This window comes from Corvus hawaiiensis, chromosome 4, assembly GCF_020740725.1.
Source record: "Corvus hawaiiensis isolate bCorHaw1 chromosome 4, bCorHaw1.pri.cur, whole genome shotgun sequence".
Taxonomy (NCBI): domain Eukaryota; kingdom Metazoa; phylum Chordata; class Aves; order Passeriformes; family Corvidae; genus Corvus; species Corvus hawaiiensis.
In genome coordinates this window covers 27,933,819-27,957,142 of record NC_063216.1, presented here as the reverse complement: position 1 = coordinate 27,957,142, position 23,324 = coordinate 27,933,819, and the positions used below count along the sequence as shown (strand labels likewise).

The 23,324-nt window shown below is 41.2% G+C and overlaps 2 protein-coding genes across 4 annotated transcripts in view; one reads left to right on the top strand and one right to left on the bottom strand.

The window, feature by feature from the left end:
• Nucleotides 1-23,321, bottom strand: part of NCF4 (neutrophil cytosolic factor 4) — a 53,703-nt gene extending 30,382 nt beyond the window's left edge. Inside the window, exons 1-2 of one of the 2 annotated variants that reach the window (XM_048300876.1) lie at nt 21,033-23,321; nt 9,549-9,698 (exon numbers count right to left, since the gene is read on the bottom strand). The gene's annotated coding sequence lies outside the window, so the exon portion shown is untranslated. The remainder of the gene's footprint in view (nt 1-9,548; nt 9,699-21,032) is intronic. The other variant, XM_048300875.1, reaches the window with a different exon arrangement.
• Nucleotides 810-14,044, top strand: PVALB (parvalbumin). Of its 2 annotated transcripts, none has more exons than XM_048300878.1 (5): nt 810-871; nt 4,513-4,580; nt 6,525-6,657; nt 7,117-7,226; nt 12,451-14,044. In XM_048300878.1, the coding sequence occupies exons 2-5, from the start codon at nt 4,520-4,522 to the stop codon at nt 12,477-12,479; spliced, it is 333 nt and encodes a 110-aa protein (XP_048156835.1). In that variant the 5' UTR covers nt 810-871; nt 4,513-4,519; the 3' UTR covers nt 12,480-14,044. The 2 variants fall into 2 exon arrangements, with proteins under 2 accessions (XP_048156835.1, XP_048156834.1); XM_048300877.1 differs by lacking the exon at nt 810-871 and adding an exon at nt 3,988-4,073.
• Nucleotides 23,322-23,324: the final 3 nt, after the last annotated feature.

Genomic DNA, 23,324 nt, shown 5'->3' with positions numbered 1-23,324 from the left:
AAGAAAGCTCAGGTTGTAAATTTTTTAGACTTCTACAGTACCTTGCCCAATGGGGCCCTGAATGCAGATTTTGCATGCCCCTGTAAGTATGAGCAATCATAATTACACAATTGAGTTTGCTGTTTCCTGCAGGAAAAAAAATATTTCTGACTTCCTTCAAGGCCAAGAAGTAAAGCTGAATGTTGTAGTTTCAGGTGCAGGAGGCAGTTTAGAGATGTTCTATTTTATTTCAAGTAGCAAGGCTAAAGAGAGAAAAGGGCGAACTTCAGAGCCTATCTTTGCTTTTCCTCACGCTGATGAGGGGGCTACATCTTCCAATTCACCTCACGAGCGGAGTCCCATGTCTCAAACTGAACCTCCTGATGCATCGTGATATCCCCGATGCCACTTTCATCAGATGTATGATTCGTGGTCCTTCGCAAAATGTGTTCCCTTGCCAGAAAAACATTATATATCAGGAAAAGTGTCCCTAGGTGGATTACACAATGGAAAATAGGTCTCAATGGCATTTTTATCATTGTTATTTGCTTATTTGTCCCCTAACAGCTCACTTATACTGCTTGCCTCTCCCCTTAACATTCAAGTTTCAAGAGGACCATCAGTTTGCCAATGTAATGGGTTTTCACAGCCAGGGGAAGGTAAGCGCCAAGGGTTATTAATAGTGTTCCTCTATTAGTTAAGGGAAAGATAAATGTGACACCGCCAACAAAACCCCTGAATATCTGATACCAGTGAGGAGTGGGTATCACCTGCTGAAAATAGAAAGAGCGAGAGAGATTATATAAATGGGGTTCCTACCCCGAGTTCCACTTCCTTTTGACCACCTCCCTACCTAACACCTTTTCAAGCGTGCTTACGAAAAATCCAAGAGGTAAGTAGCAAGAAAATGCCCAAATTTCCACAGCAAACGTGGATTCACCACCTCCAGGGAAGAAGCAGGACCTCGCAGATAATGATATCTTCCATCACTCCGGCCCCGTCCCCCTTTCCATAAACAGAAGCCCGGAAACAAAGAGATGCAAATCTCTCAAACACTGCGGAATAGCTTCCCGCAGAGAAGATTCCAAATGAGAAGAATAGACCATTAAAAGGAGTAAATAGGTGAACTCATTGAGGGGGAATGAGGAGAAAAGCGGGGGAGAAGGTGGAAATGACAAAACCGGGAAAGGAAGGGAAGAAAGTGAACGAGAACGCGAGCAAGGGCTCGTGAACAGAATTTACTGAAACAGCCAGCTGTGAACCGAAGACAAAAAACCCCAAACCACCCAGAACACTTCTAGAAATGGCACCTCTCTATCTGCACAGACGATTGTAAGCGATGGGATGAAGATGCTCTCTTTGGCGTGGTCACTAGGAAGCTAAAGGAAATGCGTCACCCTTTTTGCAAAGGACCGTCGTCTTTCTGCTTCAACTCTTGGTGTGAGGGCTTTGCGCTGTTCAGGAAATTCTCCCCGACTGGTTTGCTTTTGGCAAGGGTGGGCTGATTTCTATTTAATGTATTTGGTCTTTTACTTAGTAACAATATCATCATCCTGGCGCTGGTGCAAGGGGGAGTTGATCTACACAAAAGTTTTGGTGCAGACAACTTGGAAAAATCCACGGTGTGGATTTTGCAAATAGTTCAGGCAGGAAAATTGGCAGCATCTCAGAGATAAAGGAAAACGCGTCATTCATCTCGCAGGGATGATGAGAAAAAGACGAAGGGTCGAGTGAGAAACTGTCAATTCGTGAAACGCCTTTTTTACTATAATAACAGTTTTGACTACAGGTTGGTGGTTAAAAGCTTCTGGAATTTTGCTAGCTGTCCTTAAAGAGAGACACTGCTGACGCTGGAGCTGGGCCTCTGCCGCTCCTCCATGTCAGATTCCATCTGTCCGCTTCGCAAACCTGTGTGTCGCTGCTTTCACCTCTCTGGCTGTGGAGGGTACACACGGCTTCGGAGCTGGGGGAAATGTTATTTACGCTCTACAGATGGCTCCACCTGATCTGAAGCCTCATTTTTCTGACACCTCTCACTTTTCGCCTCCACAGCATGATTAGGCCATAGAGGGCTGACAGATCTGATGACGGAGGGAAAGCGGGGCAGTTCGCGCATCGTTAGGGATGCGGAGGGAGCCGCCGGGTTCCCGTCCCCAGGACACAGACACGGAATGCGCCTCTGGCCGGTTGGCTTGGCATGAGGCTAGTTAACCTGATCGGCGTCTGCCAGCACAGCAGGCAACGCTGCGCATCGCCTCTGCCAGCCACCGGCTCGAGTTACCCCCGAGGGCAGCCTTCCAAATGTGTGCTCTGCCTTGTCAGCAGAGCGGGGTTAACGCCGAAACGCGAGTCATGCGCCAGGAGAGCATCTTCACTGGCGGGTGGTCGAGTGCGTTCCTGTTTGTAGGGACCTAAAAGGAAGCTCTGTGGCTCATCGAAGGGTTTGCAAAAGATTCGTGAGAAAGGGGAAAAACCTGCGAGGACTGAGGCCCAACTCCTCTTCAGACCGCACCCATGCTGCACGCAGGAAAGCAGGGAAAGCAGAGGGCCATGTAGCACTGGGCCGGCGGTGTCTGCATTGGGAGGAAAAAGAGATTCTCCTCTCTTCCCTCAGTTAAGAAAAAGTAAAGGGACATCAATTTCATAAGATATGGCACTTTGATCTCTGGCAAATAGCTGCATATTGATGGGTCTGCATTTCCCCTACGTTTAAAAGGGACTAACAATAGGGTTCTAACCTGTGCTCTCCGAGCTGAACTCTGCTAACACAAAAGACCCGAACAGCCGAGTACTGTCTTTATTGCACCCTTCCACCTCCCAGCTCCAAAACAACAGGGGCCGCTGAGCGAGAACGACCCATGCAGGAAGGTGCACAGAGCTCTTCTGTGGGGCTGCTGCTCATCTCGGTTCAGCATCCCAGCACTCAGCTCCTCTTTCCCTGTAGAGCAGGGAAGGATGCGTTCAGCCTAGGGAGAGGGACTTGGCTCCACCATCCATCTCCTTGTTTGTCCTTGGAGAAAACTAAGCATCTCTTGCATCTCAGGAAATACACGGAAAAGGGAGACCGGGGGGAAAGTTCCAACGAGAGAAAAATGACAGTCCCTCCCACAATGAAGAGATGACCTTTAGGAAAGAAAAGAAGAAATAAAAAAAAAAGGGGGAGGACCCCAATGTCACCTCCTCCTCTGTCCTTCTGCATTCAGTGGCATGGTAATGCCTTACCCATTATAGCTGCACTTGGGCCGTGGGAAAAAAAAAAAAAAAGGATGGGGCTCGTACTTTTAAAAGCACCAAGCAATTACTGACAGCACAACCCAAGGTTCTGCACCAGCCGCCCCCTTTCCGAGGCTGCTCTCCGGTGGCCCCATTCAGAGGAGAGGTGTGATTATGGCAGCGGGACCGGGCCGTACCCGTCGATCGCGCCCGGGGATCTCGCTGCCACCGCTCTGTCCTCCCCCGTCTCTCCTGCGATGCCAATACTCCTGCAGAGATCTGCCCTACTACTGGGCTCTAACCTTGGCTACCTCAGCCTAATGGCTCCTGCCCAAACTCTGAGAGCAAGTTGGACCACTTGCCATATTTTATGTGAAAAATGGGCACAGATTCTTGGAGAAAATAACCCTAGAAAACATACTACAAATCCTAAATGCTTTTTTTTGGGGGTTTTTTTTTGTTTTTTGGGTTTGTTTTTTTTTTTGTAACACCAATGGGAAGTGCCCGGTCCTGCCTGAGAAACCCACTACTGCACAGGAGCTCCTCACAAGCGTGTTGTCACCTCGCATCTCGTTTCGCCATACCCTATCGTGGAAGATTCTGCAGCATATTGTGCATTACAAACGGGATCTGTAGGATTCGCAGGGATGTGATAATTAATTCAGTGAGGATGATGCTTAATATGGACTGGCCCGAAAGAAACAAGGTCTAAAAGGAATATGTGTGTGAAGGGGAGGGGGAAGGGAGAAGGAGGAGATGTTTAAAGTGGTTGAACAATAAGGCAAATACTCAAAAGCTACATTGCATTTGCTTCCCGACCTCAAGAGCAGCTTGAAGCTTGGCATATGCTGCAGTTCCTTACTCATCACTGAATATAACTGGTAAAGCTCATCCTGACTGACTAAAGGAAAATGCTCTGCTCTGCACCACTAGTTTGTCCACTGCACCCGAGGACTTGACCTTGGCAAAACTCTTTCTCCAGCCGGTATCACAGCAGACTCTGGCACTGCTCCAGTAAGGCTTAGGCTCCAGCCTCCCAGGGAGCGCCCCCCACCCACGTCCTCCCTCACCCCAGTCCCCACAAAAGCATCCCCGTGCCCTCTCTTTAGCTGAACCCTCGTGTCTGTGGACTACTTGGTGCTCTGCAAACTGGAGAGCGACAGCCCATGGCACTTATCCACGCAGAGCTATAGAGCTGGCACCGGTCCAGCCTTTCCCGGTGTGCCATCCCCACACAGCACTGCAGCTTTGGTCATATGAGCAGAAATGATGAGAAAAGCACTTTTTAATCTTTTCGCACTTGCTTCCCTGTTCAAACAGTTGCAGGATGGCTATGACTGACTTGCTCAGCGCTGAGGATATCAAGAAGGCTGTGGGAGCCTTTTCAGGTGAGTGCTTTTTTCTTTTTTTTTTTCCTTCTCTCTTTTCCTCCTTTCATCTCTCCAGGTTAGGATAGCTGTGCATTTATTTTAGCTATAGGAAGATTAGAGGAACTGGCTAGACAATATTTCTAATGAGGATGTGTTTTCAGATGTTCAATGAATGCCTCTGACAGGTTTATGAAGTACAAGGCTGCATCCTCAGCAAAGTTGTCCTGCACATTACAGAGGTGAAATATTTATTTTAAAGGAAAGCAAGCAGTAACTGCGGACAGACTTTGCTTCTACCGAGAGGATACTTTCAAAGGGAACAAACCCCTCGGCGAACCAAGCTGCATTTTATCTTGGTGTGGGATAGAAAAGTCAGCAGTGGATGTCGGCAGCTTCCCACTCATCCCTGAAATTTAGTTTCAGATGTTACAAAACTGCTGTTTCCCGTTCCAAGAATATAAGAAACCGCTCTTGTACTTCCTCTGCAGAATCCCCGGGTGGGCTTTGCTTTTCGGGATGGACCGAAGGCAACAGTAGAGCAAGCGGGTGCACTGCTCGACTGCAGGGGCTCCCTGCATGTCGAATGGCTGCAGTGGTCCACACTTCCCTCTCAGACTCCCCGGGGTATCAGATGCTCCCTACCGCTCTCATTCATCGCGACCCCTAAAACTGACAGCAAACCCTCTTCGTGCTTGCAGAGATTCAGGTAGTTAAGGTTGCTCTCAAAGAAACGCCAGAAATCGTGCTCCGGGATGCACGTTATTCCCCCCTCCCCCAAACTACCTGGCTGACCGCACCATCTCGGGGAGCCGCCTCTGCCTGTCCTGCTCTGTGAGATGACCTTCCCGAACAGACAGAAGCGCAAGACCCGCTGAGCCCGACTCAGCTCAGAAGCCGGAGAGTCAGAGGGAGCGACAAATTGCTCTGCTGGATCCAGCAGCTGTTTTACTCATTAGCTTCCATTGTTCTACGGCCATCTCCAAGTCCCGGAGCAGATGCAATTAGCAGCAACTAATGACAGATCTCAAGCAGATCACGAAAGATTGAGCCTCCTTAATTTTATGTAATGGGAAAATAGAATGCGGCGGGAATAAGAATGCATGGGGAAGAAAAAAAAAAACTCCACCGCACGTTTTGGAGGTCACTGTGTGGTATTTCTAATCCACATCACAGTAGTTAAGCTGCCTGGGTGAGACAAAAGCGGGCGCGGTTAAAGGACAAGGGAGGTGGAGCAGGTAAACTCGGCTCCGATTTCAAGGGCTCTGGGTTGTTTTTTTTTTTCCTCCCCGGAGACAGCTCCTCGCAAGGTCTTGCAGGCAGCGCGCCTTGCAGCACTCTCTTGCAGTGTCTGAGCTCACACACCACGACTGCACATTCCTTCAGCGGTTGAAATGCAACACTGATTTCTAGTAAGTCTCCAGGAAAAGAAACAAACAGTGCTGTGACACACTTCTCGCCAATGCTTGAGCAAGAGCATTTGGGTTTTTTTTTTCCAGGGGTGGGAATGACAAAAAGTGACAGCTATCTAATAGTCTGAGTTCGCTCTCAGATGCCTGTTCTAGTGTAAAACTTAGCAAAAAAAAAATCCCAAAACAAAACAAAAACAACACACCAAACAGGTTTAAGGCACTGAAATGAGACCGAGTACAGTAGACCTCAGCTCCCAAAGCTCCCAAGTCTATCACAGACTTCTTGTATGACCTTGGGCAAGTTTCATCTTTCTGTAGCTCAGCTCTTCATCTGCAAAACGGAGACATTGCCCCTCTGCCCCTTTGTTTATTTCCATTAGCAACTGTGAAGAACGGACGATTTCACTGAGTACATCCAGCTCTTACCACAGCTTGGCTCGAGTGTTCCTCCCAGGTTAGGAGAAACAGCAGCATGGAAGAAAACCACGGGTATGTGTTGGTGTGTGTTTCAAGGAATTTTCTAAGAAGTTCTCTGTTTTTTCATCTCTTACAGCTGCTGAATCTTTTAACTACAAAAAGTTTTTCGAAATGGTAGGATTGAAAAAGAAGAGCCCAGAAGATGTGAAGAAGGTTTTCCATATTCTTGATAAAGATAAGAGCGGCTTCATTGAAGAAGAAGAATTGAAGTAAGTAAAATTACATCCTTTCTTAAATAACTCCGCCTTAAGAGTCTAATTTCCTGTAGGTTATTTTTACAAGACTCTAGGTAGTAACATACAGCTCAAGCTCTTGACTAGTATTTGTGTGCTATGCCAGTTGTCTGCTGAGCCTATGATCTAAAGATTGTTGGAGATAGCTAGTTGTCACTTCGATTGCAAGATCCCTGAAACACATGAATGATCAATACCTTACAGGTAGCTCTTCAACCAAATGCAGTTTCAGAGTAAAGTGCTTCTCCTGAATGTTAAAGAAGGTCAACAACAGAAGACACAACCCTAGATTCCAACTTGTGCCTCAAATCAGTGGTACAAATAAACATGAAGTATAATTGTTCTGCAGGAAAAAAACCCCACAAACCTAAAAACAAACAAACAAACAAAAAAAACCCAAACAAACCTTCCTTTTTTTCTATGCCTCCTCCTTAGGTTTGTCCTGAAGGGCTTTACCCCAGAAGGAAGAGACCTATCAGACAAAGAAACGAAGGCTCTTCTGGCTGCTGGAGATAAGGATGGTGATGGTAAAATTGGCGCTGATGGTATGTAATTACAGGAGTAACTTTGACAGTAACAACCGAATATTACCCTTACACACAAGAACTGAGGAAACCTAGTAATCACTGGGGGCTGTGACCTTCTGAAGGGCACAATTTGTTTTTAATGAAACGCCGAGTCCTGCTCCATTTGCCATACCTTGCTTGAAGGCGTTAGAGGAAGAGGAGCCGAGTTGTGACACTAGAGGGGGCAGGAGCTCACAGAACCCGGCTGTGGGTCGGGCACTCCGCAGCGCAGGACTAAGTACCCCCCCCAAACTCCACTCCAGTTACTGTAATTTGTCTGTTGATATCAGTGGAGTGAGGATCAGGACACTGCGAGTTCAGAGACCGAGGCCTGACTATAAAGCTTGGAAAGAATAAAAGCTGAGCCGCCAGCATTTCTGCTTGATAATTACTTAGCGGGAAAGTAGTGTGTGACTTAGCAAAGCACTGCTCTTAAAATTCAAAGCACACCCATTTTGCTACAGAATTTCTATACAATAAAAGTCTATCCAGCTTATACTAGTGTTTACAGGGTCTTCACACCTAAGAAAGCTTGTCACTCCCTTTTACTGAATATGAGAAATACAAGAAAAGAACTACTTTTCCTCTCACAGCATTGCTTAAAAAGCTTGTGCTGTTTTCTATTCCCCCTTAGGATGAATAAGCTTAGCCTACATACAAAATTTCTCCTTTTTCCTCTTTTTGAGAGGTGAGAGTGAATGAAACACACTGAAGGAGACAAGAAGAGATGCAATTCTAAACTAAAACTTTCCTCATTGCAGGAGATAAAAGTTTGTGGCCAGAGTACTAAATCACCTAGAGAGCAGACAATTGCTAGGGTTTTGCCATATTGATAAGCCATATCATATGTTGAAATCTAAAAAATACCTAAACCCCCTCACACTTCTCTGTGTTACCTAATCTCTGCAATTTGTAAAAAATGTTATTTTAAAAAAAAAACCGAAAAACCAAACAGGTCAATTAAAAGAGAAATAAAAAGCAAACAGTTAACTAGCACAGTCTCCCAACTTAGAAGATGACACACAAAATCAGCCACCAGCATATCAGTCAGGTGATGCACACTGGCATATCAGTAACTATGGCCCTGTTCCTAGACCAAAGCCTCTTAATTTCTCCAATTATGACTATATTATGGTTGTGGGGAAGCTCCTGCTAAACTTCAGCAGTGCTGCTGAATCCAACGTGGGTGTCATTACTTGAAACTTCATATTCTTTAGTATATGGGTCTTCTTTATACACACTAAAATTAGTGACAGTAGTACTAAAATCACTGGGCAAGTTTTTCAAAAGAAAACTTAATTCAGATAAGTAAGCTTACAGCTGATCCACCAGCCTCACATCAGATAAATTTTCAGCTATTCCAGAAGGCTGCAAATCAAAATTAGTCTTAATCAGAATAAAAGAACAATATTGCATAATGATTTTGGCTTGTACAAGAAAATACAGCATTAACCTTTATATTTAAGACTACCATAACATTTTCCTTTGAGTTGAAACAATGCCTGAAACCCAGTACATTGTAATAAAACAATAAGAAATGCCTCTTCTCCTTATCTCTTTCATCTGCAGCTTTTACTGTTCCCTAACTTTGAAATGGAATTACTCTGCATTTATACTTGATAATGAGAAGAGAATGATGTGCTTTTATCTTTTGATTCTTCTGACCATACCCCTACCATACAACACTACTGGTTTCTTTTCCATTTCTTAAATTTTACTCTAACAGCCAATTTTTACACCAGAAAGGCTTGAGATACATACGAAAGTTAACAGTTGGGACTGTGACCAAAGGATGAGGAGGACAGATACTTCCCAGTTTTTCCTTTGGTCCATAAATCCAATTCAAGAATGTAACTGCATATGTAAATAAAATGTAAAGTCACTAATGTACATCACATTCATATGCAGTATTGCAATGCTGTATTTCTGTTGCAAACCATTTTTGTTTCCCTGCAGCTGAATTGTCAGGCATCATTTCTACCCCTTGTTTCAAATATCAGCTTCCTAAATCACTAAAGATCGCAAACAAGAAGCCTTTCACAAGGGTTAATGTTAATTCTCCTGATGGCCCTTGAATGCTGTCCCTCAGGAGGCCACAGCAGCTATAAGAACTGATCTTTAGGGATTTTTAACACCATAGAGACAACTTTCTCAGATGTATCATCACAAACATCAATCCCAACCTAATCAGCCGCCTTCTAGCTGGGATCTCACACTACAAATTTTCTTAGGTCTCTTGCTTTAAACCTTTTCTCATTCCCACAAAGACCATTCAGCTCTGAAATAGTTTCAGCAGTTTACCTCTTGTCCGATCACAATTTGTAATTTGTGGCTAAAGGACCAGTTTCAAAGAGCTGAAAACTTGCAGCCAGTTCCTGTAAGGCATGATCATCTACTGTGCAGTGTCAAATCCCCTTCGTATTCCACCAATGCAGTCAGAAGATGATGAATCTGAAAAATATTGCAGGTCAAGACCAGGTTGTGCTAATTACACAAGCAACCTTAGCTTTCAGATCAGGCTGAAAAATGATGCTGAAGCAGCTCTGCCAGCTTCAGGAAAATATTTACAAGAAAGAGGAGAAAAAAAAGTCAAAATGTTGTTTAAAATCTATTTTGTGTATTGGCATTGGACATGCACGTCATGTCTTTTAGTTTCTTGATATTAATGAACTTGAGAAAGTACATAGCGAACTTTCGAAGATCATGCACTGTAGGCAGAACAAATCCAAATTTTTATCCCTGTAAAGCAGAATGTTGTTAAAATCTGACATTAAGCGTGCAAAATTACAACTATTAAGTCATGACCTTACCAGGTGAAAGCCATAACAAAAAACCAAAATCATTTGGAAGTCCTTCTGTTCTTGTCCTGCTTTGTGCTCTTTTATCTTCTAAAATACATTAGTGTAAGTCATTACTTATGAAGTTTCCTAAACAGATTTGCTGTTGTAAAGAAAATGTAAAAAACAATCTGATGAGAGAAGTCATGAGCCTACAACGTGTCTTCTGTAATCATGTCTGTCATTTCGGTAAAATCCTAGAGGGCATGCATTAGGCTGGTATACAGTACTAAACTGTACTGAACACAGTGAAACAATCTTTTCCTTTTAAGTCAGAGCTTTGACACAAAACAGCTAGTAAATTACTTTGCATGACAAAATGGTCTAAATCCTTGCCATTTAAAGCTACTACTTGTGCAAAGAAAGATATAACTTAATTTTGTTTGGAAGCATAACTACAACTGGAAACAAGGATGAAGTAAATCACAAGGATTCCCTTGCTAACAGGCCAGTCAGAGACAATAACCATTTACCAGGGACCAATATACCGTGTCTTATCTCAGAAGTTTTGCATATGTGAATACACTTTGTAACAATGCTTCTACAAGCCACCTGGGGTTGAACTAACCTTCATACAAAAACGAGTAGTGAACTAATTTACAAGATTATTCAACTAGAACATCTTCTAAATATTTAAAATACATTGAAAATCCTGGGAAAAGTTAAATTGTTACAATTACTCAAGAAGGAGTATTTTATGGTTTGCTGGCTGTCAGAAAGTACCTGTGAAATATATTGCTATTAAGGGATAATAGCACTATCAAAATGTATTATAGAAAATGTTTGGCTGCAAGTCTGAATAACCTTTTCCAAACATATTCTGTAGATACAAATTATTGTAAAAGGATTTATCTGTAATAAGTATGACAACTTGTTTTAACAGTATATGCAGAGTTAGTTTTCCCTTTTGGAAAGGTTTCATCCATTGCAGTTCATGTTTCTCTCTGCAGGATTTATTCACACAGAGATTTAATAATCATAGCCTTTCTCCTGCCCAGAATAGTTAGGGTTTTTATCACAAGCACTTTATGTTATCTCTTAAATGCAGTTTGCAACACTTTCAATCTATGTACCCACCAGGTACAGGATTTATACATGTTTTGTGTTAAGTAACCCGCATCACTAATCCTAATTTGGATGTACATCTTTCAAAACGATGGATAAATTTGGAATTAATTTAAACCCTCTGACATTTTTATTTCTCAGTCTGGTTTGTCTGCATTTGGCAACGTGTTTTTTGGACACGTCATCAAAAGTGCTATCTGTTTGCACACAACAGCCAATTAAGATCTCACTTGTTTAGACTTTAGCATTTTTCAACTGAACTTTAGAATATTCCTTAAAATGCCTAATTTTCATCTTCTATCGTTTTAAGTTGCCAGACTTTACTCTTCATTACTCCAAACTTCAGTAATTTTTTCTTGAGCCTTTACAGACGACTGCCTCCCCTATTTGTCATTTTCCTCTCAGCTGATTATGTTAAACCCATAAACCACTCTCTCTGCATACCTTCTAATCCCTTTATCGTCTTTGTTGCCCTTCTTGGGATTCCCTCCAGTCTGTCATTTTCAGTGCTCTGAGGCACATACAACTGTGCAAGGTATTCTCATGTGTAACTCTTCCAAGGTTAGATGCAGTTAGGAATTATAACCAGGCAGCTATTCACCAGGATACAAATGTGCCTTTTCCGTGCTTTATCTCCTAGCTGAAAGGCATTATATATACTAAAGCATAAAATAACCCCAAACTGCAGATAGATACATTTATGTAAATATTATGGATGTAACACTAATAAAAGCCACAGGGTAAAATCCTGGCCCTCTGATACCACAGGAATTTTTCTCATTCTTACAACATGGTCAAAATTGCTACATAGCTTGGTATCCGGCTTCTGTTTTTGTAATCTGTCGTTTTCACTCAATTTACAGTTACAAAATTGAGTTTAAATGCAATATAATTATAATACGGGACACGAATACTTTGAAAGACTCATTAATGATTCTCTTTGCCAAACTCTGATATAAAAGAAATTTATCTCACTGCAAGATTAAATTTCTAGTTCTTGCCTTCATCCCATTGAGATTTACAAAGAAATAACCGAGAACTAATCAAGTTCTTCAGATGAATAGTGGTGGAAGTCTTACGGTCTGGCATGTATAGCATTTCTCCCTTACTCTCAAAACATCCTTTCATTTCATTGTAAGATTTCCCAAATCATACTTTCCCTTTAATTAACTTGGATTTCTTTGCTCTTCTGTTATTGTGATGTTTCTGCTACACCAGTGACTGTATTCATTTTAATATGCTTCCTCCTTCTTTAAATTTTGGTATTTTAAACATTTTTTCAAATTCTTTCCCTTCTCCAGAATTTGCAACTATGGTGGCTGAATCATAAAGGCTTTGACCAATGCAAACCCTTCACCCATCCTTCACTGCCCAATTCCAACCACCTGCTGACTGCTTTGGCTCCTGTTCTATTTATTTATGTTATTTTATACTCCAGCTCTGTTCTCTGCAATCCTGCAACTCTGTAATTGTGCTGAAAGACACTGTTAAAATAATAAAGGTCACATCAATCTGGGCTTTCTTCTCTCTCACTACAACTTGTTTCTTGTTTCATGTAGGCTTGGCACACGCTGAGAGAAAATGTTACCGGTTTTTTGCTGACATCGCTGCTGCTTTATCCCTAGCTAGGGTAAAGTAGGAAGAAATTTTAAAAATTATTTGGGATAAAACATGCATATAATGAGTCATTCAGTTCAAGTTCTGAACAGTGGCAAAACTGACTGCATTATTTTTAAGCCATCCCTGCTAAATGGATGCATACTCATAGTCCGGAAAATCTCTAGTGATGGAAAATCTCTAGTGATGGCAATTACCCAACTTCATTTGGCAGTTTGTTCTTTCAACTTAATCACTGTTATAGCTAAAAAGTATTTCCTAATATTTAATCTACATCTCCTCTGCTGCATTTTGGTGATCAGTAAATTGATCCTTGTCTGTATCATTTTTAAAATTTGCCCAGTGCAGGGGGATTTTTGGATAAAAGGTTTGACAGGAATATCAGTTGGCGCCAATCATACATGAAGATAACTTCATAAACTATTAAAAAGCAGTCACTTCTGAGACACAGGGTATGTTTACTAGCAACGTTACACAACTATCTAGGACAGGAAGAATGGAATAGACACAAGAAAGGAATTTCAGGAAAGAGAACACCAAGATTCAGGTGTGACACTGCAGCTGATAATCCCAGTGTTAAAATAGTAAATTAAAAAATCCCATCAGAAAGAATTTATTTTAAAACTTTACCAGAGAAGTGAATATCTTCTTTGGAGTTACATATAGGAAAGTGGCATTTATGCTAAGGAAATTATTAGCCAATCGTAAGCCAATGACAGATCTCAATACTTATTCCCCAAATCCTGTTCAGTAACTTTGGCACCAAGTTTATGCTTTTTACCTGTGTTGTTGGGGATGTTTTGCTTTTAAAGCAAAGAATAAAGCGGGGGGGGGGGGGGGGGGGGGGGGGAATCCTTTCAGGCAACTTCTCCCCCACATCTTGACAGAGCATCGATTATTACTGCAGACTGCAGTAAAAAGGAAGGATATTTTCCACTTCTGTATTCCAAACTATTCCCTGCGGCAATAATACCTTATTCAATGTAGATTTATTATCACAAATTTAGTAGAGACAAAAAGATACGGCTGAACCCCTGTCATCATCCCCCTGTACAGAACACGGTCCTCTGCCACAGCCATTACCCAATGCTACTCGGGAAGCCAATAAACGTTCCCTAAAGCCATTCTAGACCCTCACTCTGTAGGAAATCGCAAGGAAGACTTTTTGCTGAAGATGCTGTGCGTTCAAAAGAAATCCTTTGGTTTTGCACACTGTATATACGGTTCTGAAGGATGTATTGATTTTTAAGTATTCTAAATAAAGCAAATGAAAACGGATTGCAGCAGAGCGAGTTTATTTCCTGCTTTTTCTCGGCAGCTGCTGACCTCGCGTGGCGATAAAGCGTCATTACAGGAGCTTTATCACAGGGCTACCGAAAAGGCATCCGGAACCCCGCTACTGCAGCAGTGAGAATGAAGCTCCAGGGAATTCCACAACCGACATAAAAGTCGCCATATAAATAAAGCCCTTTATAGTCCCTTTCTATTCTCTGAAGCTGCAAGGATTTGTATTTTAATGCTTCACTGGATGGCACGAAAGCTAAAATTTTAGCCTGGGCTTTACAAACAAGCAAAAAAAAAAAAAAAAAAAAAAAAAACCACCCAAAAAACCCAATAGAACAAATAGCAAATAAATAAAGCCACTAATGAGTCTAAAAAAAATATTTCTAGCAGATTACGTGAAATAAATCACGTTACAGCAACATCAATGGGGATGTTTCTCTAGCATAGAAGTCTGAATACCCCAGTGATCCCTGTCTCAGTGTTTCTTCATGTTACCTCAATCACTCTGGAACAGGCAACACTGAGTTCCTAATTTGGCCTGAAAATTTTCAGCCATAAAATAATGGAGAAGGTGAAAAGAAATATCCTTTATTTTCAAACTGAAAAAGCCACAATGGGTAGAGAGACCTCCAAAATACCATCTTTACTTTTCATGCTGACCGTACAAGATATTCTAAACACGCATTTGGTCAGTTTATTCAAATATGCAATTGGTATACTCAGGTCCTGTATTCTGAGATCTTATACCCAGAATTCTCAAAAGCTCTATTTAAACACACCCAAGCGCATTTTAAAAGTTCAAATTTCAATATGCATCTATCACCAAAGAAAAATAATTCAAATAGAAGGGTAATACAAGTAAATCTCTGCCCAGAGACAAAATGACTGTTTTATCAACTGCCATCAAACTATTACTTTCTTTCCACTGCTGGATCTTCAATAGACTCCTACTTTTCCCACTCAAATTTCTCCCAAATTTTCAACTGTTTCCTTTCAAATCAGCAAAAATTTTCATAATTTTCCTGTTAGTTGGATGTTATCTAGACATGACTCAAAATACAGCAAACAAATGCAAAATTTAAAGTTACAACAAAATATAAGACAAAACATTTTATATACAAAATATTGAATTATTCATTCTCATATTGCTCTTGCTTTAATGTCTTTGAGACTGTCACAGAAACTACAGTAAAGCCTGAAGAAAGCAGAATTTGCTACAAAATTTAATCAGGATTTCTGCACAGTGTGGATTATAGTATGCTAGACAAATACAAAAAATCCACATTACCCTGCAATTTACTATTTCATGAAGAAAGATGTTTTAATTTTCAGATGCATAAGCAAAGGAGCAAAATTACATTTCTCCAAGAAACATTTACCTTAATTTTCTTAATTGCAATCTTATATCTTCTTTGCCCTGAACAGTAAGTGTTCCATAATTTTCTTCCCTGTTGTAATACAGTAGAAGTTATGAAAGAAAAAAAAATACTTCAGCCATCATGTTAAAGACAAATTTTAAAATAATCAGTACGTATCCTTTACTTAGATTCATATCCAGTGGTTTGTAATGAGACACAATTGAATGACACATTAAAAAAATAGACACTACTTGTTCATACTGGTATTGTGTACTGCTAGAGAAGAAATTGCTTGCTCTGAGCTACAACTCAAGAGGAAGAAGAGCCAAATCCTCAAGTCATAGCTAAACCATCACTGCCTGACAAATGACATTAGCATTTAACAGAAAGTTTGTATTAGCAGACTGTCACCAACTCTTAAGATTTCTCCAATCACCATTTACCATTACTAAATCCTTAACCAACAAATGCATAATTGTTTATGCATTAAGGGTCCTGCCAAGCTCTTAATGGAGTTTCATGGATCAGCAATTTTCCACATGTCTTATTTTGGGAATCAATGGACTGGAGGCCACAACACCTGTTCACTTTGCAGAAGCTGAACTAGGATTTATATTTACAGTCTATCCACCAGTCCCAAGCTCAACACTGCCTAATGTCCTGCGATTGCTTCGACACTACTTTATCAATGCAAAGGTTTCTCATTGCTTCTTTTGCCTTTTTTAACTGAACTAAATATTTTTTAAGACTGGCAATGCAGTTCATGTTTCCCTTTCCTGCAACACACACACAGTTTTAGCAGAGCCTCTGTGCCATATAATCTAAACATTAATAACATTATGTTCAAAACAGAGTTAATATTGTTATGGAATGACAAAGTGCATCACTGCACAATATTTGCAACAAGTTTTGCCTTAACAAAACGACATCTAAAATTATGCCTAAAGGTTCATTGAAGTAAAAAGTTAGCCCACAAAATTTTTATTAATGAGCATAATGCACAAAGTAACTTCATTTGACTCTAAAATCCTAGATTGAGATTTAAATGGCTGGCAGCTAGAGAAGCCATTCTTTTATTTATAAAGCAACTTCAAATGAAAGAGAAATTATAAGGCATGCCCTACCGCACCAAAATCCAGCTGTGGTTAAATTACATGCTGACATTCTTGTTCTAACCCCACTCAGGAGCCATGGGTAACACAGAGAGAAGAGCACAGGCTTTAGTACAGGCTGGTGATTAAATACCTCCTCTAAGTCCTGGACTCTCTTTGCTAACGTGGGCTTGAACCTGAGCTCCTGCTTCTTCATTTTGAGCAAGCATTTTAGCTGATTCCCTTTTCCAAAGAGACATGCCCTTTAGAAATCAACACTCTCTAGGGCTCAGACATTTCAAACAACATTTCTCCTAAGCACAGGAAAGTGAAGCTAATGTGTCAAAACAGGGTTAGCTGTCTGCATGACAGATCAATCACCAAAACTTTCCCAGACTGTAGGATCTCTTAATGTGGGATAATTATTTTGCAAGTGAGCAAGCACATTTCTGGTTAGTGCTGTTCTGGTCAATAAAGTAGCAAAGCTTAACAAAGGTTGATGCACCCTTAAAGACAGAAGTTAATATAAATATGAATACTAGAGTCCCTTCTCCAGAAAAATAGAAGGAACTGCATGAGCTACAACAATAAAGGGATCAGATGATCCAAATATAAATACTGAAAGGCCTATGGACCTAACAGGAAGGCCTAAGCTAATTAGCCTATGGAACACGCAGCTAGAAAGAAGTTTCCTTCCTAAATCCATTCTGTCTCCCACCCAGGAAAATCTAAGTGAAAGGACCCTGTCAGTGCCTGAATCAGCTTGTTCAACTCTTATTGCAACAACAGTTTTTAACTCCAGAAGATGCTTTGTGAGGTTTATGTACAGAAATGCAGTTGGTTTCACTGGTGTTACAGTAGCACAACACTGGCTTTAACTTAGGCCTTCAGAGGGTACAACACAGTAACTCTCTATTAACATGCATTTAGATCAGGTATTAGGAAGAAATTCTTTACTGAAACAGGTTGCCCAGAGAAGCCGTGGATGCCCCATCCCTGGAAGTGTTCAAGGCCAGGTTGGATGGGGTTGAAGCAACCTGGTCTAATGGAAGGTATCCCTGTACATGGCATTGGGGCTGGAATGGGATGATCTTTAAGGTCCCTCATAGCATAAACCATTCTGTGACTCCAGACAGGTCATGAGGGGTGCAGGATCAGAGGTCAAAGGCTTAACCATTGAGTACTGGAGGAAAGGTCCACGGGTTGCTGAAAACCCAAGTGGTTCAGACATTTTCGGGTTTTGCAAACATTGTCTGGAAGGATTTTTTTAATTATAACATTTTAATTGTTAACAAATTCTACTCCCTGTGTATTCACAATGCAATGCAGCTTAAAAAAAGTATCACTAGAAAGATACTAAAATATATAAGTAATAGCAAATTACCTCACAGTTATTACTGCTTTATAAAGAGGAATAAAAATTATGAGGCTGTGCTAATTTTATGCTTCGTTCTGCAGATGAATGAAGATTTTCTGTCTTAAAAACATTTGCATTCCTCTCCTTTAAAGCAATTTTCAATTTTGCTGGATACAGCACAATTGCATCTACTCTTTCAGCTGCAATGGGTTGTTGAAATTGAGCTATTGCCCAGCACCTGCTCTTAGTCAGACAGCTGAAATCAGAGGTTAGGGGAAAAAATAAAGATTTTTTGTCATTGTAATGCAAGTCTCCTTTTAGCTTTGCTGCAGTCAGTGTTCAATTATGTTCTGTAACAACCTCCATTACTAGAGCCAGTGTTTTTCTGTTCTCTCTGCATATATTAACTTCCTTGTTCACACGTGAGAGCCTTCTTAGCAAAGCAGAGTCTTAGGAGACATTGCCCACAGCTTTCATGAGTCTCTATCTTTTTTAGGCTGTTGAGAATCCTAGTGTTCAAATGTATCTTCATTTTGAATGCTTGAAAGGTAACTGATACAATAGAACTTAAATTATCTCCCACTGAAGGTCTGATAGGTCAAAATTAACCTGAAATTCCATCTAGTCTGTTGAATACAAAGCATCGAACAAGTAACAATGAAGGGCTCCCACGTAATTTTTTATCCTATTTTTACAAGCTCTGAATCCTTCTGCTTCAGAATTTTTATCAGTTCATTGTGTAGCCCAGAAGTTTAAGGCTTCACCAGAAGCAGGAATCAAGACCCTACATCTGTAGGAAGAAAGCCACAAAGATTTTGACCAGCGAGGCTCAGTCACAAATGGGAAGGAAGTAGCTGGTGTGAGCAGCTACTGGGAAGGCAGGAGCAGGAGCCTTGCTTCTGCAGCCGGAGGTAAATGGACAGAGAGCTCTGGGACAGAGGTCAGAGGCACTGAAGCTCAGGGTCTGAGGAAAAGGAAATCCAGAGCAGGAAGTACTGGGATGATCAGAGTGAGGATTTGAAAAGCTTGGAGCAGAAGATAATTTATTATAATACAAATCCATTATAATAAATTGACCTTGAAAAGAAAGGACATAATTAAGGTGAAAAAGGTGGTGCCCAAAAATTTAGCCTGTTAGAAAAGGGAAGAGAACAGAAAACAGAGTGTTGCAAACTTTTGAAAATTTAATTAGGAGTCTCAAATATTTCTCTTCTCCTTCCTCCATTAAACCTCCAAATCCTGGAGTCATATGGTTGAATCTTAGTTTTCAGCAAAGGGACAAAAATTCTAGCTGTCATGTCTGCAGAGAAAACCTTGAACATTCAAAGCCTAAAAAACCACACAGGATATAAACCCAAACATAAATTTCTAGTTTTTAATAAATCTCATTATTTGAATATAATCTGTCTTGCAGTTTTTAACATAAGATACAGCATTAGTGAAAGCCTAGCATCTGCCTTCTAAGCAGACAGCAGCTAGAGATCCAAAAAAAGATCCCCAGCTGCTATCATAGTCATCATCAGCACATAATGACTGGCATGCTGGAATTCTGGGTAGCTCATTTAAAGCTGTCACATATTCATGTATTCTCGGTTTGGCAGGTTAACCCCTTCCCCGGGATGCAGGAGCACTCTCAGTGCTCCCTCCCCAGCATCTGGTCCCCCTGTGCACAGCTCTGTGCAGGAGAGCACAACCAATAATGGCACTCGCAGCTCAGGAGGGCTCAGGCCACACACAAGGCCACAGCAAGCCCTCAGGCTGTCACAGACACTCAGCCGTGGAGAGATTCAGACAACTTTCTGTTGTGTGATGTTCCAGTTCCCTGATCAACAATCCACTATCGACTGCTTTGGGGAGTATTATTAAAAATTAAATCAAGATTTCAGGGTTTCTTCCTGGCCCTTTTTTAAGCTTCCATGTGCACGAACAAGAAGATAAAGATTTGAGCTGGAATTTTTCCAGACACATGCAGAATAATTACTCTCCGGAAATTCTCTTTATCTTCATCCTTGTGGATTTGAATGCATTCTTGAGAAATCTTTCCCTTCTTTCATATTCATCAAAAGCTAGGACATAACAGTTACGATTAGCATACTCAAACCAAGTTTACACCTTGTAGAGGTACCTACCCTACATTTAGTAATTTCCCACTTTCCATTGATGCCACGACTGCCATCCGTTTCTAACTTCCACTCTCCCAACGGAGTAGATCAGAAACAAATGGCAGATATGCCAGATCAGTCAGAAGGGCTGTTGTAACTGCCAACAAATCCTTTGGCTGATTCAACCATTTTATAATCATCTTACATTTCAATGCACCGACTCTCAGCCAAAAAGCCTTCAGATCTCTGTCTCAGCCCCTACCACAAAAGAGCAAAATCTGAAGACCTGAACTATAATGGTGTTATCAACAGAGCTAGAGAAAGCATCCAAATTCTCACTTCTGTGCTAATAGCCTCACTCTGAAGAGAAATAAAAGCCAGTTTTGGGGGATGCCAAATGAAGTAGCCCTCAAAATAGATGGAGTATCTATTTATTCCACTGCTTGGGGGAAGTGTAAAGAATGGAAATCTACAATAAAATTTACACATCCTTTCTTGCAGTTTTCACAGCTCTCCAGACATACCAGTAAACATTCATAGTCAATCCTATAAGAATCCACACAGATTTTAAAAGCCACCAGAACTCTGAATATTCATTCACAAGATACTCCTGATGCCATTTTGTCACACTGTTTCCTTTTAGCAACATAAGATTTTAAAAAGAACTGATTAAATACTTTGTATTTAAGAGATTTCTTGCAGAAAGACCTACTAATTCCCTTTCCTCAACATGAATGCCCTCCTGAGAAGCACTGCTTACTCCAAAGAAAGCTACAGTTCTTCCTCAGTAGCTTTTATCAGGCAGCATGTCCAAGTTACAGGTTGTAACCTGCTCATGCTGAACATATCTGATCATATCCAGAATGTTTGCATCAATAGATGAACAACTATGAAAACAAGTCCTAGGAATATTAGTGCATTCTGCCTCAGAAAAAAATCACTTTTTAACAGGTATGCTCTGTGAAGAAGATAATGAAGTGACCTATGCAGTGCCCAGCAGAATCTGGAACACCAACCATACCTCAGTCTAAAAGACTGCATGACCTCACTTTAATCCTCAATGTAAAGCCTTACCTTGTGTATCTGAGATTCCTTGCCGCTCCTGCTGGAGCTGCAGTTCCACCATCGCTGCCTTCTGCAGCCGGATGAAATGCGAGCTACACATGACACGTGCAGTTTGACTGCTGGTTTGTGACCACTGCCTAAAGGAAAGGGACTCCAAATTTCAGGGTCTTGTGGCTGTCAGGGAAACCTATCCTGCTCACATGAGAGAAGGGGCACTCAAAATAATCTTGTTTCATTTGAGGGAAAAATTAAATGTGTGAATGAAAAGAGTGTTCTATTCCTCCTCAGCTGCTAAATAGAGAATTTAACCTAATAAACACTTCTCTAGGGTAAGGGCATCACCCTCTGTTGTTGGGGTATTTTTTTTGTTTCAATCCACAGGGTTCCTCTTCCCCTCTTTCTCACGTATTCGAGATGAGAGAAGCTTCAGTGAGCACAGCTACTGGCATTCCAATTTATTCAGCAGCAACCCCTGTGGACTGCCAACAGCAGACTGTGATTCTGTTTGGATTACAAGGTGCAGATAAGTAATTCCATCCTTAATCTATCACTGTCAATGCTGGCAGGGGAACAACTTATACCTATGAGAAGTCAGGCAGAGGAAAAGATAGATTGGGTAAAAAAAAAATAGTGTGGGATAAAAGGACAGAAGAAATAGAGAGGATACAAGTCCATTAAGAGTTCTGTGCACACATGCATGCAGAGGTAGGAAATGAGGGAATGGGATAAAGGAACAGGGTGCTAATAGGAAAGCAGCAAGCAGAAAGGAGATATCCAGATTCCAAGCAGACTTTTTCAATAGCAATGAAAATCTCACTTCCAACATAATCTATGCCTTCTGTTCCAGAGATCCCAGTGTAAAATGCTAGGGGATGCTTGCGACCTCAGTAAATGCTGATGGATACCACCACACTGCAGCCACGATCAATAAACCTCAAGTACATCATAATGGAGCCTCAAAGCCTTTTCATGTAGACCTGTCAGTAAACTGGGGCAATATTACAAATGGACAACAAAGGATAATGCAAAGATTGCAAAAAATGGAACAACACAGAGACAAGTGAATTTCTTGGAGCATGGAGTGGAAGGCAGAAAAGATGAAAGAGGAGGTAAGCTATTTAGACATAAATGATGGAGAACATCAATAGCCCACATCTGTTTTATGTGATGGAGGATTTGGGGATGGAAAAAAGGGAAAGTAATAATGAGACCAGGGATTAATTTTTCTTTTCCTTTTTAAAGGAACAACCAGTAGTGACTCCATCACTGTATTTTACTACAGTCATCATCTCCAATTAAAGTCGGCCCACTCAGGCTAGTGAAGTCCCTTTCATGTTTTTATCAGAGAAACAATGTTATTTTATGTGCATATGGAAGACTCCTTTGATTTAGCTACAGGTTCTCTTTATTTTTATGTTATTTGCTTCCCTGGCTAGGTGTCTGGCAGATATGTCACAAAGTCCCAAACACATAATTTGTCCCAGGAAAGGTAAAAAAAAGCTGCCTTCTAAGCAGGCACTACCCTGACATTAAAACAAAACTTGGAAAACTTTATTTTCAACCAAAACAACCCTTGGAATGTCCAATGTTATAACCCAAATACAGATGTATTATTGATTATTCTGTTCTTCCCAAGCTTGCTTGCTGCTTTCCACACTAGGCACATTCAGTGCTCCAGAATAAACAATCCAGAGTGCAACCAAGCAAAGTTTAGAGACTAAAAAATATATGGATTGCTATTAATGGCATGCTTTCTGATGGCAGACTTCTTTCAAATGGGTTGGAAGGAGAGGAAAAGTTTCATGGTCACCTTTTTCAGCTCCCACCCTAAATCCACTGACTTGCACTGCTTGAGGAAGACAGAAAATAAGTTCAAAGAATAAAAATAAGGGCATAGAAATAATTTAATAGTAGCCAAGGGAGAGCTTCGTAGAAATATTTTAAAAATAAGAAAAAACAAATAAATAAATTAACCTACAGCAGTGTGAAAGGCTACAAAAATTAACAAAGAGGGGAGGAAAAAGAACAAAATTCTGAAATACTAAGAAGAAAACAGCTAAGAAATCAGCGACCAAGAGGACTTTCTTCGCGAGTCCAGTAACACAGCCAAACACAAGGGAAAGCGTGCGCTGGAGGAAAGGAGAGCGGATCAGCCGCTGACCCGGGCAGGGAAGGAGCGCAGCTCCACTTCCACAGGGTCACAGAGGCCTCAAAACCCGCCTGTTCCCGACGTGCTGAGCCGGCTTCGTGGCCGGCTTTGGAGCTCGGAGGCTGCTGCAGCTCCCGCCCCAAGCCCTGAGG

Excerpts from the sequence above, each read along its gene's own strand:
- PVALB (XM_048300878.1), top strand. The coding sequence starts at position 4,520 with ATGGCTATGACTGACTTGCTCAGCGCTGAGGATATCAAGAAGGCTGTG. Across the intron at positions 4,581-6,524 it reads GGCTGTGGGAGCCTTTTCAG|CTGCTGAATCTTTTAACTAC; the intron begins GTGAGTGCTTTT and ends CATCTCTTACAG. Across the intron at positions 6,658-7,116 it reads ATTGAAGAAGAAGAATTGAA|GTTTGTCCTGAAGGGCTTTA; the intron begins GTAAGTAAAATT and ends CCTCCTCCTTAG.